Genomic DNA, 19,562 nt, shown 5'->3' with positions numbered 1-19,562 from the left:
CTCACCTGGGACGAACACCTCGTCGTCCGCCGCGGAGGGCAACTGGCGAATGCTTGTGCTTGGAGACCGCTCTTCTGAGTCTCCCTGCTGATCGCAGGCCCTCTTCACTTGTCGTTCAGCCGCCTCCTCAGCAGAGAGGCATCTCTTCCTAGATCCCAACCCAAACTGTCCCCAGGAGAAGGCCTCCTCAGCCTTGGGCACGCTGTCCCTGGGAGGCGACTGGTCTGGCAGCTGACACACACCCTCTAGCTCAAAATCCCCCAGGATGGGGGGCCTGCCAATGCCAAGTTCCAGGCCTCGCTCCTTGCCCTCCGGCTCCAGTGGCAACACTCCCCCGGGAAGGTCGGAACTGACCTCGCTCCTCCCAGCAGAGGGGCCGAGGCTGCAGTCCACCGCCCTCTTTCTGCGGGGCCAGTCTTTAATTGTGTCAGGAGTCGTCTTCCCACTGTGCTTGGGAGATGGGGTCCAAGGAACCCCAACTTCTGTCTGGAAAGGAGAGGGGGTACCGCAGGGGCAGTGGGTGGGGGTGCATGACTGGCAGATATAGGTCTGTCCCCCACTCTTGCCAGGGGTGCTGTGCGAGGGGCGAAGGCAGGGGGCCGACAGGCAGGTGGCTTCGGGTTTGCCTGAGGACTTGCTGGCCCTGGGCACACTGGGACCCGGGAGGGAGCTCTCCTCCCTTGGCGGGGGCTCAACTTCTGGCAAAGAGCTGGAGTCTATCTTTTTAATTCGGAGCTTGGGGAGGCCAGAAGCTTGCATCTCCAGCTCAACCTCATAGGTCTGCGGGCTGGCAGGGGCTCCACAGGGCCAGGGGGCTGCCTGCTGATCCTCTAGTTGCGTGGCCGCCTGGCACTGCTTCATGTCTGCCGTGCAGTGTGGGTCGTAGAGGGGCATCAGGGGAGAGTGGGGTCCAGAGGAAGGAGAGGTGGGAAGAATCCTGGGGTCACACGGAGACGGCTTCTCACACGTACCCATCCTTAACCCCTCACCTCCGTCCAGGGGTGAAATGCTGCTTTTTAAGTTATCATGGCCATGGTGCTCAGCTTCATCCAGGAGAGTGAGACAGTCCGAGTCTGTTGCAATAAGCAAAGGAGAGGACGTATGCCAGTCACCCCCAAAGCCAGTTCCAGGGTAAGCTGGAAGTTCAGGCGAAGCTGGAGAAGAGAGGGTCGCTGCCTTCTGGTTCTTTCCAGTGTCTGTGATGGCAGCTGGGTTGTCAGTTATGGCAACCCTCAGAGCAGCCAAGCTGTCAGGCTGGCCCTCCAGGAAGTCTTGTTCTGTTTCTGAGGTCTTGTTATGCCGTTTCCCATGTTTGGAAGGGGGCGGAGGGGGCCAGAGGTCAGACGGAGCTACCTGTGAGGCACTGGGGGGCGTCAAGGGAGCAGAACAGGAGGGAGGTGTGGTGACACTGGGTGATCTCTGGACTTCTTGCCAGCCGCCTTGTCCAGAGGACAGAGATGCTATGGGAAATTCCCCAAGTGAACTCTCCTTGGAAATACCACATGAAAGAGAGGTAACGGCTCTTTTTGGAAAAGTCAGAGCTGCGTTCCCTGGTCTCTCTGGGGTTTTGACAGCTTTGTTACTCCACAGCTGCGGCAGCTTCTCTGCCCGGGGTGCTCCAGAGCCCTGGGGGAGCTGGTGTTTCTGACTTGGAGATGTGCCCTTGGAAGCGGCTTGTCTCTGGAGCCCCGAGGCTGCTGTCCTGGGAGGTGCTCGAGCAGAGGATCTGTTAGGGGTCAGACACTCAGTCCTGGTCGGGGCAGTTGATGAAACCAGGGCTGCTGGACAGGAGGTGCTTTCCGGACTGGAGTCCACCAAGTGTGGCCAAGAAGAATTCTGCAAAAATCTGGGGGGCTGACCACTTTGTCTCTGGGGAGTTCTCCGGACCTTTTCAAGAGAAGAGGCACCTTCTGCCAGGGAGTGTCCTTTCCGAGGGGTGACTTTTGGTTGCGATGGTGAATCCCAGCCATGTGGAGATAAGTCTTTCAAGAATTCCTTAAAAATGACCTGTTTGGCAGGGGTCATTTCCGCAGGGGATTTCTGCAGCCTTTCCGGGGTGCGCAGTGGAGTCTGTGGTGTCCGAGGGACCTTTCTTGGTGTGGCTTTACAAGAGCTTGGGGACTTCCAGTAACTCTTCTCAGGCGTCTGTAAAGAAAGATGCTTATTTCAGTGCTTTGAACATCATAACCTATAGTCTCGGAAATGTTTTAATGATCTCTAAGAAGATTAAAAAGTCCAGTGGGAGGTTTCTTATCATCAGCCAAAGGAATGATAAATTGGATTTCATACAGGACACGTTTCCACTTCCAAAACATGACCCAGATTTTACTTGTCAGCTTTCTAGCACTAAGCACTGTATCCAAGCTTCATTTCTTCTAAGACAAATTGTTTTAACAATTTGCACACTACAGTGAAAATATGCTTTGCCTCTGTATCACTCCACTCACTACTCACAGCTGTCTTTTCCTGATCTTTGCCTGAAGTAACCTTTAGGAGCCACGTCAGCTGCTATTCACCTGTCACTTGTCACCACATGTCGATCCTGTCACCCATGTTAGAAACCTGGTAGTCATCCTGGACTCCCTCCCTCTCCACATGCCTTCAACAGGTGGTTTTAAGTACCTGATATGCGTCAGGCAAAATGTGTGCAGAAGGCCGGGGTGGGGGAGGAGGAGGAGATGAAACATGGACCCTATGGATACACAGCAATAAAGATAACACCTCAGAGAGGAACCTTCCCAACAAAAAAACTTCCCTTCTTGCAAAAATTGCAGTTAATTCCAACAGGTAAGGAAGTCTGACAACTATTGTTCAATCTTATTATCTCAAGAGTCCTGGTCCAGTTGGCATTTCATGTAGGGTATAGACAGATGAGGGGAAGATCCCCGGGAGGAGGAAATGGCAACCCACTCCAGTATTCTTGCCTGGAGAATCCCATGGACAGAGGAGCCTGGTGGGCTACAGTCAATAGGGTCGCAAAGAGACATGACTGAAGCAACTCAGCACACAGATGGATGATAATACACGGGCTGATGTACTGACGGGGCGTGCACGGGACAATACGGGAGCACAGAAGGGCAGGCAACGGACAGTGAGCCAGGTCTTAAAAGAATGGGTGTCGGCAGGTGAAGACAAGGTGGACAGTGCGGGAGAGGAACCTTGAGGCACACACAGCCGTATGAGCAAAGGCACGAAAGTGAAAAACAGCAGCTCTGTGCATCCTGAGGCGGCTGGGAAGGTGGAGTGTGAAGCAGAGATGGGTGAGTAGGCGTCAGAGTGCCTGTCCAGGGAGGAGACGGAACACGGTCCTATGGACCCTTCCCCACAGCTTCCTGTGTCCCCCCAATCCCCTAAGCGGTTTTGGGGCAGAGTCTGTAGAGCTTCCAGCACAGTGAGGTAGTCAGAGGAGCACCCAATGGGGTCACAGAGGTCCCACCAACCTCTGGGGGTGGGATGGATTTGAGAGGCAAGAGGCTATGGAAGTGTTGCAGGCAGAAGTGAACTCGGGTAGGAACTGAAGGGATGGAGAGGAGGGAATGGGTATCAGATAGGCTGTCAATAAAATGGGCAGAATGGATGGATTAGCCAGGCCTGAGGAGAGGAGTCCAGGATGACTACCAGGTTTCTAACATGGGTGACAGGATCGAGTGGGCAATCAAACAGGTGAGAATGCTACTGCTCATTTCAGACAGATATAGACCTGGTGTCCAGTATAAATGGAGATGAACCCAAGAGGTAGGTGAGATCTACCCGCTCAGTCCAGCTGCTACCTTAAGTGCCCATGTACCCAATAGTCGTTCATCAAGTCAGCCTCAACCACCTCAGATCTCTATTACTATCTTCTCTTCCTTACTGGCCTCAGTGGCTTTCCTTGCCCATGTCTACATGTTCCCCAAACTATACTATTTTAAACATCATAGTAATTTTATACCTGATAGGCTGTAGGTGTTGCAGAACCCACAGTGTTTCCTGAAGGCCTTTTAATCCGTGCTGAGCCCTTCTCTGAGGGACTGATCATCTCAGACATTGCTCCGAATAGAAGTCTCTTGGGAGACCGAATACTTTGGACTGGAGAGTTTTCTCTTTGGTCTGCAAGTCAAAAACAGTGACAATATTTAATTCTTTCTCAATTCCTGCCCTCTCACCCCCTACCCAATACTCATAAAACAGCCAGTCTATATAAGAAAGATGACGATTTGGGAGCAAATGGGGGGAAATCCCACCTAATTATGACAGCAGTCGTAACAAGTGCTGCTTTATTGCATTGTGAGACTGCATTATCAAGCCCAGTCTCTACGTTAGGAGGTGTGGGCAACGGAAATAATTTGAAAAGACAAGTATAAAAGATAGATCTGATAAGCCAAGTTCACAATGGATAAAAGAATGAAGGTCATACAGTACCTTCAACCTGGGGATACCTTCCCATAGTATCTGAATGTATGTATGGAGGAAATTACAGGTCATTTCTTCTTGAATGAATGGAAGTACCTACAAGGATAGTGTGGACAGCCAGCCATAGGAAGCCAAAGGGGTGATTCTGCTAATGGTGGCCGTGGTCACCTGTTCATCTGGTCATCACTTTGAACCTCAAATATTTATACTGTAAGTCCCCTGCATACAAAAGAGTTCCGTTCTGAGAGCGCATTCGTTAAGTCCAACTTGTTCATAAGTCCAAAGTCAGCCGAGGTACCCAGCTAACACAATTGGCTATGTAGTACTGTATTATAATTAGTTTGTGGTATTTTTCACACAGAAATTAAAATATTCTTAGCCTTGGAGTACAGTACCTTGCAAAGTACAGTACAACAGCTGGCAGCAAGCAACAACTGCCAGCTACATCACCACTGTTTTTATGCTTGCTTCCAGACATCCTGGGCTTGAAATAAAGACACTGTACTATTACACCCTGTACAGTGCTGTAAAGTACATACACATACAGCCACTTGTAGAGGATGCACGCACGTGACGACGTATACCAGACACGTGAACTTACATGACTAGACATTCTAACGCGTGTTAGCATCTTTGAAAGCTCACAATCTGAAGGTTCATACATAGGCAACTTACTGTACCTGACCTGTTTCTCCAATATCAAATTTCATTCTTTTCCCACCAAGCTTGTGTGGACCTCTGAAGACAGGCAGGGAAAGTGTGTTACCTGACTTCATTTGCTGGAATGAGTGAACCCTTTGTATACTTCGAGACTTTGGCTGAGACACAGAGTAGAAGGAAGCAGAGTTTGTCCTGCTGAACGCCAACTGCTTGATTCGAGGACTTCGTCTCAAACTCACCACTGTAAGACCAGAATCAGTTAGTACCAAGAAGAAATGCAAGCTCGGTGTTTCCCCTATGAGATGGGTAAGAACTATGTGACACCATGCACAAGAGGGGCTTCCCTGGCGCCTCAGTCGGTAAAGAGTCCGCCTGCAATGCAGGAGACCTGGGTTCCGTCCCTGGGTTGGGAAGATCCTGGAGAAAGGAATAGCTACCCACTCCAGTATTCTTGCCTGAAGAATTCCATGGACAGAGACGCCTGGTGGGCCACAGTCTGTGGGACTGCAGAGAGTCGGACGTGACTGAGTGACTAACACTTTCATGTACAAGATGGAAAACTTGGTTTCCAACAAGCTCTTGGTTTTGAGATCTTTGAAGTGTGACAAAGCTAAGAGGGCTATGATATGTGGCCCCAGCAAACTTCCCCCCAAAAAAACAAACAAAAAACCCGACCCCTGCAGACTGTAACCTGCATAAGTATTATGAACTGCCACCCTGAAGCATTATGTAGAGTGATAAAAAAGGTTTGTAGAGTGTGACTTTCATTAAAAGTTTTAAATCACGGTTTTCATACTTATGTTACATATATTTGTATAGAAACAACACCTGTAAGAGTATTATTAAAGCTAAACATTAGAGTATTTCTGATTTGTGGGATTACCAAATGTTAATTTTTTGGCTTCTCTATGTTTTCTAATTTTTCTACAATAAACTACTTGATTTAAAAAACAATGTTTTTGGAAACCCCTCCTTCATGTATACTTTAAAAATAAGCCAAGGTTTGTTTGTTTTTAAATTTTTGGCTGAGCTGGGTCTTTGCTGCTTCATGAGCTTTTCTCCAGTTGCAGCACGCGGGGGCCACTCTAGTTGCGCTGCACAGGCTTCTCTTGTGGTTCCCGGGCTCTAGAGCACAGGCTCGTAGCTGTGGCACATGGCTTAGCTGCTCCGCAGCATGTGGGATCTTCCCCATCAGGGACAGAAGCCATGTCTCCTGCGGTAAACATCCTTTACCACTGAGCCACCAGGGAAGCCCCACAGTACCATATATTAACATAGTAGTTTAGCGTTCACTCTGAATCCCATTTCTATTATGTAAACATATTTCTTCTCCAGAAACTCTCAGTACACTCTGTGTAACAGATCATTCACCAATTAACATGTACTGATACACACTGTGGGCCCAGAGCTGTCATAATGGATATGCTGAGCAAGGATACAAGTCCAGAAAAGTTGTCATAGAAAGTAGAGAAAACACAAAAGCCCAGAACCCCCAAACAAAACAAAAGTAGGTAATACCATCTTCTCCTTTCTCTGGGGACTCTTCAACAACGTCAATATCAGGACCAGGATCAGAGGACCTTGAGGAACAGCGGGTACAAGGACTAGTCAGCATCACTCATAAATAATGCACATCACAGACCTACAGGTTCTCACCTCACAAGATAACAAAGACCACAAATGGTCTTGATGACATCACTGTAGGCAGGCACTCTCAGACATTACTGTCAAGAGTGAAAGGCTGAAACTTTTTTTTTGAAAGCAGTTTGACAAAGTTAAATTTGTATACCGTTTGATCCACAAATTTCACTTCTTACAATTTACCCTGTAGATAAATGAGCACAAGTGTGTAAAATCCACACACAAATAATGTCCAGATGTAGCCTTGACAAGGAGGAGTAGATGTACTTCTCCCTATTCTTGCTCTCATGTACAGTTAAGAACCCTGGGTGTTACATACAGAGCAAGCAGAAGGCTCTCAAAAGTGGAGAGAAGACTCAGGACCTCAGGACCTGAAGAGACATAGGGCAGTGAGCTCTGGGAGTTTCTGTTTTGCTTCATAGATCTTGGATCAGGTGCTCAACAAGCTGACAACCCCAATACACCAAGAGGTGCAGACAGAAACTGCCCTGAGCAAAGTTAGTTTTCTTTAGACAAAGAACCAGGAAAGGGGCAGCCAAGTAAGACAGAAACATTCAGCAAAAGCTGCCCTACTCAAACCAATTGCCATGGAAAACTGTGGCCTCACCACACCCCTGAACAGGCCTAGCTGGGATCATCCCAGGCCTGGCAGCGAGACTCCCTCCTTCCCCAGGTCAACACATGAATAGATTTTAAAATTAGGCAATATCCATTCAATAGAATACTACTCAGCAATAATATGGAACGAACTATTGATATATACAACAACACAGATAAATCTCAAAATAATTATGCCAAATGAAAGAGGCTGGACACCAGAGTGCATTCTGTATGGTTCTCCAGCCCTCACAGAATTTTCAGAATGCTCTTTGGTAATAGGCAATGTGGTTGAGACTGGGTCACAAATGTCATGAGAAGGTAAGCATGGCCCATAAGATGAGGAGGGCTGTGTGGGAGCATGAAGAAGCTAGACAAGGAAGTCGCTCACCTGCCCTTGATCTGTCTATGAAGCAGCCTTCCGGAGATTTGCTTGTGTACTGGTGTCTCGGCCACACTCTTGGTCAGCAGCTTGCGATAACCTAAAATGTAAATAGGATAAATTTCACATAATCTTACCAAGCAGAAACAGCAAGGCAATGGAAGCAATTTGAACTTAAATACGGTTTAACACTTAGCCAGAGTGGCTCTTAATGGACTCGTGGACCAAGGTCTAACCATAAGATTTGACTTAACAAGACATTACAGTTTATCAGCACTATTAGAGTTTAACAATAAATAATCCAATATAAAATATAATGAAAATAATGATCCTGAAAAAAAAGTTCTTATTAGGGCTAATACTTCTGTCCACCTAGTTAGTTGGTGGTTCTTTTATTTATGATTAAATTATTGCATTTATGATTAAGGCATGTGAAAATGCTGATATGTCATGCAATGTTAAGATATTTAATACAAAGATAAATCAAATTTATGCTCTGGTATAAATTTTCTCAATAGCATAAGACAGACAAGTTACTCATGGGAGGACTGGTTTTAAGAGAGATAAAAATGACTAGGAAGAGGACTGATGCCAGCAGGAATGTGGGGTAAAAAACTCCCCCATAAAAGGAATGAGAACACTGACCAAAAGTGAACTCAATTGCTCCAGAACTCTGGAAATTAACCAGTTTGGAGTAATCCAAGGAGTAGTTATTCAACAAAAACAGCTGTATCTCCTTAAGAATAGCAAGCCCTGCACAACTTTAACTTCCCTGGCCCCGACCTCCTCTCCCTGGCCCCGCAGCAGCCTTGAGAACCAACAGCCCAGCGGCCCCTGGATGAACAAATGGTGTCTAAGCTCCTCCACAGCCCCATTCCCAGATAACAGTCTATTTGGCCTATCTGGTAGTTCCCTGGAGAATCGCACTCACTTGGCCTGTCTCTATTTGACCTGACTCAGAACTCGTCCAATGCAAACAACTTTTTCCCAGGGAGCCATTTACTAAAAACAATCAGCAGCAACTGTAAACATCAGCTGCCTGAGGTGGTGATCTTGGGGCAGACAAGATAACCAAGAGTCTGGATGTGAAAACTGGGGAATGAGACATCCACAAGGGACTCTGCTAACTTCTGACACACTCGGGGAACCTGCAAGTCCGTGTGCGGTAGGGCTGTGTGCACGCCCAGGATGGACCCAAGAAGGGCCCTGCATGTGTGCTCAGGCGTGTCCAACTCCCTGTGACCCCATGGACTGCAGCCCTCAGGCCCCCCTGTCCATGGAATTCTCCAGGCAAGAATACTGAAGTGGGTTCCCATTTCCTCTTGGCTGTCACCTTTGGCTGACCCCAAGGCTCTAGAAAACAGCAAGAGTTGTAAACTGTCTGGCTGAGTATTGAAGACGTGAGCCAATGCACACATAGGGCCCCTCAGCAAAAGCTGGGAAACTTACTAGTTCCAAGCGTGGAGGGAAATCTCTGTCCAACCCTTAGCTGACCACTAAGCTAACCAAGCAGAGATTTTAGTGGCTACACATGACAGAATACAGACTTGAAAGAACTAGTTCAGTAAACAAACAAGAGTAAAAACAAACTCTGCCCTGGAGCTGTGGCAATCTGATTGTCAGCGCTGACTCAATATTTAACATGTCCAGTTGTCAACAAAAAATATAAGACAAGAAATAAGAAAGTATGGCCCATAAACATGGCGGGGAGGCAGGGGGTGCGGGGGCGGGGGCGTGTGGGAAACCCATTCAATAGAAAGCATTCCTAAAGAAGTTCAGACATGGATTCATTAGCACAAGACTTTAAATCAGCTATCTGCAATATGTTCAAAGAACTAAAAAAGGAAAAATAATATCTAAAGAACTAAAGGAATGTACGAGCCTGATGACTTGCCAAGTACAGAATATCAATAGAGATGTCATTAAAAAGAACCAAGTAGAAATTCTAAAATCGAAAAGTACACTATCTAAAATAAAAGACTCATTTAGAGGGGCCTAGAAGTTGATATGAGGTGGCAAAAGAATCAAAGGTGAAGATAGGTAATTGAGATTATCCAGTCTGCGGGACAGAAAGAGAAACGAACAGTCTTAGACAGCCATCGGACACAATCCAGCATAATAACATAAGACATAGTGGGAGTCCAGAGAAAGAGGGGAGAAAGAGGTGGAAAACTTTGAAGAAATACTGGTTGAAAACTTCTGATGTCTGATCAAAGACATTCCATAGCCAACTAGCTCAATAAACCTAAGTAGGATAAAGACAGAGATCCGCACCAGACAAATCACAATCAAATCATCAGAAGTCAAAGGGGAAGACAGACTCTTGAAAGAATCAAGAAAGCAGCGATCCGTCATGTACAAGCAGTCCTTGCTAAGATTAACAGCTGACTTCTCCTCAGAAACACAGGATGACAAAAATGTGGGGTGATGAAAGGCACAGGGCTGAAAGAAAAAGACTTAATCAGGAATTCTATTCTATTCTAACATCTTATAGAAAAAAACGAATGAACTTTTTGGCCCACCCAACATACCCTGTAAGGGAATCCCTGATGGCTCAGCAGTAAAGAATCTGCCTGCAACACAGGAAACACGGATTTGATATCTGGATCAGGAAGATCCCCTGGAGAAGGAAATGGCAACCCACTCAAGTATTCTTACATGGAGAATACCACGGATAGAGGAGCCTGGAGGGCTACAGTCCATGGGTTGGTTGCAAGAGTCAGACACGACTTAGGGACTAAACCACCATCACCACCAATAAATCCTGTAAACTATTACTCAAACATGAAGGAGAACATCCTCCCCACCCTCAAAGATACACCCAAAAAACAACACTGAGAGAATCTGACACTGGCAGACCAGCCCTACAAGTACTATCCATACTAGAGGGAGTCCTCTAGGCTGAAAGGAAAGGGCACTAGAGAGTAACATGAGTCCACATGAAGAATTAAAGAGCACTGGTAAAGGCAATCATACAAGTAAATGCCAACAACAGAATAAAAGTATTGTTAATTCTGTATCTTTCTCCTTTGAGTTTAAAGACAAAGCAAGGATTATAAATGTGCTGATGGGCATACAGTGTATCAAGATGTAATTTGTATGACGAGCTAGCACACAGAAGGGGATAGAAAATAGTTATACAGAGGAGCAAAGTTTTTGTTGCACTCCTGAAATTAAGTTGATATCAACCTTGACTGGATAAATTAAGAAATTAATTGCAACATCCATGGAAAGGGACACCATACAAAACAGTGAAGTAGGAAGCTCTAGGGTTTGGTCCCTCCCCTAAAACAACCAGTAAACTAGGAAAAAAATGATCAGAGTAAACTATTTTGGAACTTCTGCAACCTGACTGGCACTAATGACAACCAGGAAAGAGCCCAATGAAGGGAGACCCTGATATTTAGTAAGGGAATGACGTGCCCAGAACAGCTACCAGCCCTTTTTCCTCAGCCCTGCCGCAGCTGTGGGGCAGTGGCCCACGTCCTGGGAGCAGCTGGCGAGTGGTAGAGCAGACAGTGGGGACCCTGTCTTCTAACTCTGGGTTATAAGGTTCAGTCAGCGTGCTTGGAGAGTGGAGCCCTGTGGGGCCTGAGCAGACATCTGCCCTGATTTCTGCCCTAGGGCGCCAGCAGCTTTCCCCCACTGCATCCAACAGGTGACTTATAGGGACAGGAACACCTTTTTGTCTGTCCCTTTTTGGAGCCAGACATTTAAGGAAATCTTTCTCAGGTTACCAGCTAATCACAGAGACAACAGAACAGAAACTTCAGTGACCACACAAGAGGGAGTATATGCTTTGTAAAAATAGCTGGGAAGGCACAAATGAACAGGTTCTCAATAAGCAAAGATCAGTGATGTCACAGGAGTGCGAGAGTCTTACCTCCAGAGTCAAAAGACCATAATATTCAGAATACCTAACTCTCAACAAAGAACTACAAAGCATACAAATAGACAGGAAAGTGTGTCAAGGAAGAAAAGAATTTGACAGAAAGTACCCTTGAGAAATCCCAGACACTGGAATCACTGGTTAAAAATGTTAAATGAGCTCAAGGAAAAAAAACGAACACAGAACTGAAAGAAATAAGGAAAACAACGGATAAACACAGTGAGAATATCAATAACGTAACAGAAATTATAAAAAGGAACCAAACAGAAACTTCAGAGCTGAAAAGCACAATAACTGGAAAAGTTCACTAGAGGGGTTCAACCTCAGATTTGAGCAGGCAGAAGAATCAATAAACTTGAAGCTAAAGACAACCAAAATTCTCCAATCTGAGCAGAACAAAAAAAAGGACTAGATGGCTTCATTGATGAATTCTATCTAACATTAAAACAAGAATTAACACCCTAACACCTAAGCAACTAAGACAACTCAAGGAGGAAAGAACAGTCTTTTCAACGCACGAGGCTGGTACAGCTGGATAACCAGAGGCAAAAGAATGACACTGTACTCACCTCACACAATACACAAAAACTAACTGGAAATGAGTCAAAGACCTAATTTAAGACTTTAAGCCATAAAACTTGGGTTGAATAATGGATTTTTAGACATGCCACCGAAAGCACAAATAACAACAAAAACGTGTTAAACTGGATAGGATCAAAACTAAAAACACTTTATATATCAAAGGACACTATCAAGAATACAAAAAGCAAACCCAACAAATTGGGGTAAAAATATTTGCAAATCACACATCTGATAAGAGATTAGTATCTAGACTATCACATAAAGAACTTTTACAACTCATAGTAAAAAGACACAATCCAATTTCAGTTCCGTTCAGTAGCTCAGTCTCATCCGACTCTTTGTGATCTCACAGACTGCAGGATGCCAGGCTTCCCTACCCAACACCAACTCCCAGAGCTTGCTCAGACTCATGTCCATTGAGTCAGTGATGCCATCCAACCATCTCATCTTCTGTCGTCCCTTTCGCCTCCCGCCTTCAATCTTTCCCAACATCAGGGGCTTTTCCAATGAGTCCGTTCTTCGCATCAGGTGGCCAAAGTGTTGGAGTTTCAGCACCAGCATCAGTCCTTCCGATTGAATATTCAGGACTGATTTCCTTTAGAGTAGACTGGTTGGATCTCCTTGCAGTCCAAGGCACTCTCAAGAGTCTTCTCCAACACCACAGTTCAAAAGTATCAATTCTTCAGTGCTCAGCTTTCTTTATAGTCCAACTCTCACATCCATACATGACTACTGGAAAAACCATAGCTTTAACTAGACGGACCTTTGTTGGCAAAGTAATGTCTCTGCTTTTTAATATGCTGTCTAGGTTGGTCATAGCTTTTCCTTCAAGGAGCAAGTGCGTTTTTTAATTTCATGGCTGCAGTAACCATCTGCAGTCATTTTGGAACCCAAAAGATAGTCTCACTGTTTCCATTGTTTCCCCATCTATTTGCCATCAAGTGATGAGACCGGATGCCATGATCTTAGTTTTCTGAATGTTGAGTTTTAACTCCCCAGGTTGGTAGGTGCCTAGTATGCTACTGGAGATCAGTGGAGAAATAACTCCAAAAAAAATGAAGAGACAGAGCCAAAGCAAGAACACCACCCATTTGTGGATGTGACTGGTGATGGAAGTAAAGTCTGATGCTATAAAAAGCAATATTGCATAGGAACCTGGAATGTTAGGTCCATGAATCAAGACAAATTGGAAGTGGTCAAACAGGAGACGGCAAGAGTGAATATCGACATTTTAGGAATCAGTGAATTAAAATGGACTAGAATGGGTGAATTTAACTCAGATGACCATTTTACCTACTACTGTGGGCAAGAATCCCTTAGAAGAAATGGAGTAGCCATCACAGTCAACAAGAGTCTGAAATGCAGTACTTGGATGCAATCTCAAAAACGACAGAATGATCTCTGTTCGTTTCCAAGGCAAACCATTCAATATCACAATAGTCCAAGTCTATGCCCCAACCAGTAATGCTGAAGAAGCTGAAGTTGAACGGTTCTATGAAGACCTTCAAGACCTCCTAGAACTAACACTCAGAAAAGATGTCCTTTTCATTATAGAGGACTGGAAAGCAACCCAATTTAAAAACGGGCAAAGATTTCTCCAAAGAAGCTATACAGGACTTCCCTGGCTGCCCATTGGTTAAGAATCTGTGTTGTCACTGCACTAGACGCAGGTCTGATCCCTGGTCAGGAAACGAAGATCCTGCATGCCATGCAGTGGTGAGACCAAAAGAAAAAAAAGAGGCTATACAAGTAGCCAGTGAGCACAAGAAAAGAAGGTTAATAACATTAGTCATCAAGGGAATGCAATTCATAATCACAATTACACACCACTTTACACCCACTGGATGAGTAGAATCAAAGAGGGACAATGGACGGCAGTGGTAAGGATGTGGAGAAATCAAAACCCTCACACATGGTTAGTGGGAATATAGCCACTTTGGAAAACAGTTTGGTAATTACTCAAAAGTTAAACAGAGTTGTTATGTGGCCCAGCGAATTTCATTTCTAGGCATATGCCTGAGAATAAACAACATGTCTACACACAATCTTGTACATGAATGTTTACAGTAGCATCACTCACAATAGCCAAAGGTAGAAACAACTTAAATGACCACCAAACGATGAATAGATTAGTAAAATGGAGCTTATCCATACAATGGTATATTATTGCCAATAGAAAGAAATGAAATACTGAGACACACTACACCATGTATAAACCTTGAAAACATTATGCTAAAGTAAAAGAAGCCAGTTACAAAGACCATATGATTCTTCTTATAATACTCGTAAGAAATCTATAAAAATATAAAGCAGACTGGTAGTTGCCTATAGCTGGAAGGATTGGGAGAAACGGAGAGTGACTAGTTAGTAATGGGTTCAGGGTTTCTTTCAGGAATGATGAAAATGTTCTGGAATGTGTCATGATGTGGACAACTTTGTGAACATACCGAAACCACTAAATGTTGATTTTATGATACATGAATTACCTCAATTACAACAAAGAAGCAACAACAAAAATAAACACATCGAAAGATTAGAAAACAGCTAGTCACCATCTTTCATTCCTGTTTAAGTGGTTTTATAAAATAGGTATTTGTTGTCTTTCAGAAGAGAGGAATGAGAAAAATAACAGGAATGATTCTTCATCTAAGCTTGGAGGGCGAGACATCCCAAGTGGAAAATTAACTGACGGTAACCACAGAGGAGAGGAAAACATGGGGTTAATGAGCTCCTGCAACACACAGCCTGGAGACTGGCCTGGCCTGAGAACCCCTTCTCTTGGTTGCCCTGCATGCGGTACCTTTGGTCCTCTTAAAGCTGTCACGTTTATACTCCAGACCTTCCACAGCTGACACTGAATGGCTTCTGGGCAACCCCTTCTTCACAGATCTCTTTGAAGGAGAAATCATCTCCTGGTTGAAGAGATTTCTTCGAACTTTGGTTACTTCTGAAAGCATTAAAAAAAGAAAAAGTCAAACATCATCATTAATAAATGCCACACATGAGAAAAGGAAGATATCTAAAACAGAGAATCTGCTTGAGGAAACTATTTTACAGACTGACTGCTATTATATATTTACATTTAGTAATAGGATTTCCTTAAATAGTACACTCACATGGTATATCAAAACTATTTACTCTTATAAATTTAATTTAAACCCAACGTTCTGGGAATACACGGAAGGCCCACATCACTTAAATTAGAAAAGATTTCTTTTTTCTTCTTTTGAGTATTTTACTAGTTTACTGGGTAACAGTAGCCCCACCCTATCCAGGGTTTCACTTTCCAAGGTTTCAGTTATCCACAGCCAATTACGGACTGAAAATAGCAAATGAAAAATCCTAGAAATTAACAATTCATAAGGATTAAAGTTGTGTGCCTTTCTGAATAGCATGATAAAATCTCATGCCATTCTGCTCTGTCCCACTCAAAACATAAATCATTCCATTAGTCACCGAGTAGCCATCTGGGTTATCAGATCAACTATGGCAATATATAGCAGTGCTGTGTTCAGGTAACCCTTATTTCACCCAAATATCTCTTGAGCCCCAAAGCACAAAGTAGTGATGCTGGCAATTGGCATATGCCAAAATGAAGTTGCAAAATGCTTTCTTTAAATGAAAAGTTTCTCCACTTAAGGAAAGAAAAAAAAATTATATGCTGAGGTTGCTATGATTTATGATTAAGAATGAATCATCTGTGAAATGGTGAAGGAAAAATTCACACTAGTTTTACTGTCACATCTCAAACTGCAAAAATTATGCATGAAAGTGTTTAGTTAGGATTGAAGAGGCATTAAACCTGTACAAGATATTTTGAGAGCAAGAGACCAAATGCATGTTAACTTTTGTTATGACTATTCTATTTTATAAGGTATTAATTCCTACCGTGCCTAATTTATAAGTTAAATTTTATCCTAGGCATGTACGTATGTGCATGCTAAGTTGCTTCAGTTATGTCCAGTTCTTTGTGACCCCATGGACTGTAGCCCACTAGGCTCCTCTGTCTATGGGATTCTCCAGGCAAGAATACTAGAGTGGGTGGCCATGCCCTCCTCCAGGGGATCTTCCTGACCCAGGGATCAAACCCACATCTCTCATGTCTCCTACATTGGCAGGCAAGTTCTTTACCACTAGTGCCACCTGGAAAGCTCCATGTATGTATAGGAAAAAACATATATAGGGTTTGGTACTATCTGAAGTTTCAGGTGTCCACTGTGGATACTGGAATGTATCCCCTGTGGTTAAGGGGGAACTCTGTGTGTGTGTGTGTGTGTCAGTTGCTCAGTTTTGTCTGACTCTTTGCGACCCCATGGACTGTAGCCCACCAGGCTTCACTATCTGGAATTCTCCAGGCATGATACTAGAGTGGGTTGCAATGCCCTTCTCCAGAGGATCTTCCTGACCCAGGGATCGAACCTGGGTCTCCTGCATTGCAGGCAGATTCTTTACTGTCTGAGCCATCAGGGTGGACAAGGGGGAACTACTATATCTGAAATCCTCTTCCTAACTCCAGAGCATAAGAGTTGCAACCACCTAAACTCAAAGTTAGTAAAAAAAGCTTAAGAGTCAGGAAATACTTGACAAGGCAAGTGGGATGGCATCTTAAACTAGAGCAAGACGTCCTAGTGGATTATACCCAAAAATTCACTCAGGGTAAAAAAAAGTCTAAGACCAGGTTTCCCTGGTGGCTCAGCAGTAAAAAATCCACCTGCCAATGTAGGAGACACAGGTTTGATACCTCATCTGGGAAGATCCCACATGAGGCAGAGCAAATAAAACACTGTGCCTCAACTATTGAGTCTGTGCTCTAGAGCCTGCGAGCTGCAACGACTGAAGCTCAAGTGCCTTCTAGAGCCCGTGCTCCACAAGAGAAGCCACCGGAATGAGAAGCCTGCACACCGCAGCTAGACAGTAGACGCTGGGAAGCCGTGCACAGCGACGAAGATGCGGCACAGCCAAAAATGAAAATAAATTAAATTATCTTAAAAAAAATTTCTAAAGGCAAGTCATTTAAATAAAAATCAAATAAACCGGGATTCACAAACTGGGAGAAGCCTCTTTGTTTACCCATCACCAAAATATACATTAAGATTATCAATAATACACAAAGTTTCCAAAAGTGTTTCTCTCTCTCCATTATGAAAGCCTCTGTGACCTGCCTTAGGCTGTTCTATGAAATTAATCTGTGATCTGACAGCCAAATTTGATCTGTTACTCTCTGTTTTCCCCAAGTTTTGGAAAAGTTTAATATCAATAGAAAATTTCAAAAGGAATACAATAAACAGAATCATCACTAAAATTTATCAACTGTGGACATTCGTTTTCTCCCTCGTCCTCTCTACGTTTATACAATTGCCCATCCCAAAACGCTGCAGGGTGACCTGCAGACATCACAACTCTGGAGTTTCCTGTGCTTCAGCAGGTATCTCCAAAGAACAAGGGCACACTATCTATCCCACCCTCTCTCATCACTCAGCAACATCCTTCACAGCTTTTCTGCCCTAAATTTAAGCAGGGGTTGTGTGGTGCATGAATGTCACACCTAAACTCCTTTTATCTAAACTAGTTCTGCTGCCTCTTTTCTTTTTGGGGCTTTCATGTGAATGGCATTTAAAAATATATGTATATTTCAGCCAGTTATTTTACAAAATGCAGTATTTTGAGACCATGTGAACATCTTAGTCTCCTAGCACACAGACATGTTTCATTAGCTGATAATTATACCAAACTATGTATTATATATACTGCAACATGTAGTTGCAACATGCAACTACAAAGCTATATACTTATATATACTATAAAACTATATATACTACATGCAGCTGCTTAAATATATGTAATCAAAATAAACTTGTCATTGGCTGTAACAAGGAAACAAAAGCATACCTTGTACTGTGTCTTTCACTGGGAGAGGAGGCTGCTGCTGAAGGGTAGGGTGAGAATTCTCCTGAAAGATGAGAAAATCCAATAAGAAAACTTCAATAGGTACTCATTTAAAAGAATAGGAATTCCACACAAAAAAACCCTCCTTTGATCCTTGCAATTTCACTTGTAGGAATCTGTAACAGAAACAGTTGTAAAATGGACAAAAACAGGGTCTGGGAATATACACAACAAACTGCCATCGGTGACTACTTCCGAAGAATGGATGGTGAAGAAGTACTAACATTTAACTTCATATAATTTCTATTTTTTAAAAAATTGCATTTATTTTATATTTTGGCTGCATGGCAGATGGGATCTTACCCATCTGACCAGGGGTTGAATTTGCAACCCCTGTGGTGGAACTTTGGGGTCTGAACAACTGGACCACCAGGGAAGTCCCTAATTTCAATTTTTAAACAATGTTTCTGTAGACCTTTTATAACTAAAATATAAGGGAAACTCCATTAGAGGATGGGTATACTCTGAGGAACGTCTCCATATAAAACTGCTATTTGGGGACTTCTCTGGTGGTCCAGTGGTTAAGACAACTCCTCGCCTCCACTGCAGGGGGCTTGGGCTCCATCCCTGGTCAGGGAATTAACTAAGATCCCACATGCCATGTGGTGTTGCCAAAAAACAAAAAAAAAATTCTTGCTATTTATTTCCTATTACAGTAGAGGATTCAAGTACCCAAGATCAAATGGCATCTAAATGAGAGAACTGTTTTTAAAGATTTTCTTGTTTTTTTTTCAAGTATGCCACTGTAATCACTGAAGAAGGAAAGTCATAGTAGAGCAAAAACTTAACAAATGATACTCTTTAACCAAAATCAAATCCTGATCATATAAACCTGGTCTTAAAGAAATACACTTTCTAGGCCAATCTGAAACACACGTTTTCAGAAAGGAGACCTATCATATAGAATCTTCTGACAGAGATGTTCTGACACTTTGGACTTCACACTCTCCAAACAAAATCTAAGATTTGAATCTTATTCACTTATATGTATTAAGGTATACTAAGAAAGTGAACAGACTTCCTTGGTGGTAAAAAACCCGCCTGCCAAATGCAGGAGACGCCGGTTTAATCCTTGGGTCGGGAAGATCCCTTGGAGGAAAAAATGGCAACGCAGTCCAGTATTCTTGCCTGGGAAAATCCCATGGACAGAGAAGCATGGAGGGCTATAGTTCATGGCATCGCAATAGAGTCAGACATGAATTTTTAGCGCCTAAACAACAAAAAAGTGAACACCATTAACTCTTCAAAAGAAACCCCACCTCCTATTCTGAAGCGCAGCTATAAATCTCAAACAAACCACTATTGTAATGATTAATGCTTGAAAGCTAGTTCTAGAATTCTAACTTTTCTCATAGTTCATGCAGTTCAAAAGTTTCAATGCATTCTTTGTCTCTCTCCTCTTAGACATTAATTCTATTTAGTAAATAGACTCCAGCTGGATTATTTTTTTGGTAACCAACAAGTCCTAAATCT

At 43.7% G+C, this 19,562-nt stretch overlaps 1 protein-coding gene across 1 annotated transcript in view; it reads right to left on the bottom strand.

Annotated features, from left to right (window-relative positions):
• The window catches only part of TICRR (TOPBP1 interacting checkpoint and replication regulator), a 42,993-nt gene that overhangs the window by 2,553 nt on the left and 20,878 nt on the right, over window positions 1-19,562 (bottom strand). The window contains exons 14-20 of the mRNA XM_005221848.5: window positions 18,033-18,093; window positions 14,944-15,090; window positions 7,682-7,772; window positions 6,571-6,632; window positions 5,159-5,293; window positions 3,932-4,089; window positions 6-2,145 (exon numbers count right to left, since the gene is read on the bottom strand). Coding sequence (XP_005221905.1) covers window positions 6-2,145; window positions 3,932-4,089; window positions 5,159-5,293; window positions 6,571-6,632; window positions 7,682-7,772; window positions 14,944-15,090; window positions 18,033-18,093 — 2,794 coding nt within the window. The remainder of the gene's footprint in view (window positions 1-5; window positions 2,146-3,931; window positions 4,090-5,158; window positions 5,294-6,570; window positions 6,633-7,681; window positions 7,773-14,943; window positions 15,091-18,032; window positions 18,094-19,562) is intronic.

Source organism: Bos taurus, chromosome 21 (genome assembly GCF_002263795.3).
Source record: "Bos taurus isolate L1 Dominette 01449 registration number 42190680 breed Hereford chromosome 21, ARS-UCD2.0, whole genome shotgun sequence".
Taxonomy (NCBI): domain Eukaryota; kingdom Metazoa; phylum Chordata; class Mammalia; order Artiodactyla; family Bovidae; genus Bos; species Bos taurus.
The sequence above is the reverse complement of the archived record's forward strand: the minus strand, read 5'-3'. Positions and strand labels throughout refer to the sequence as shown.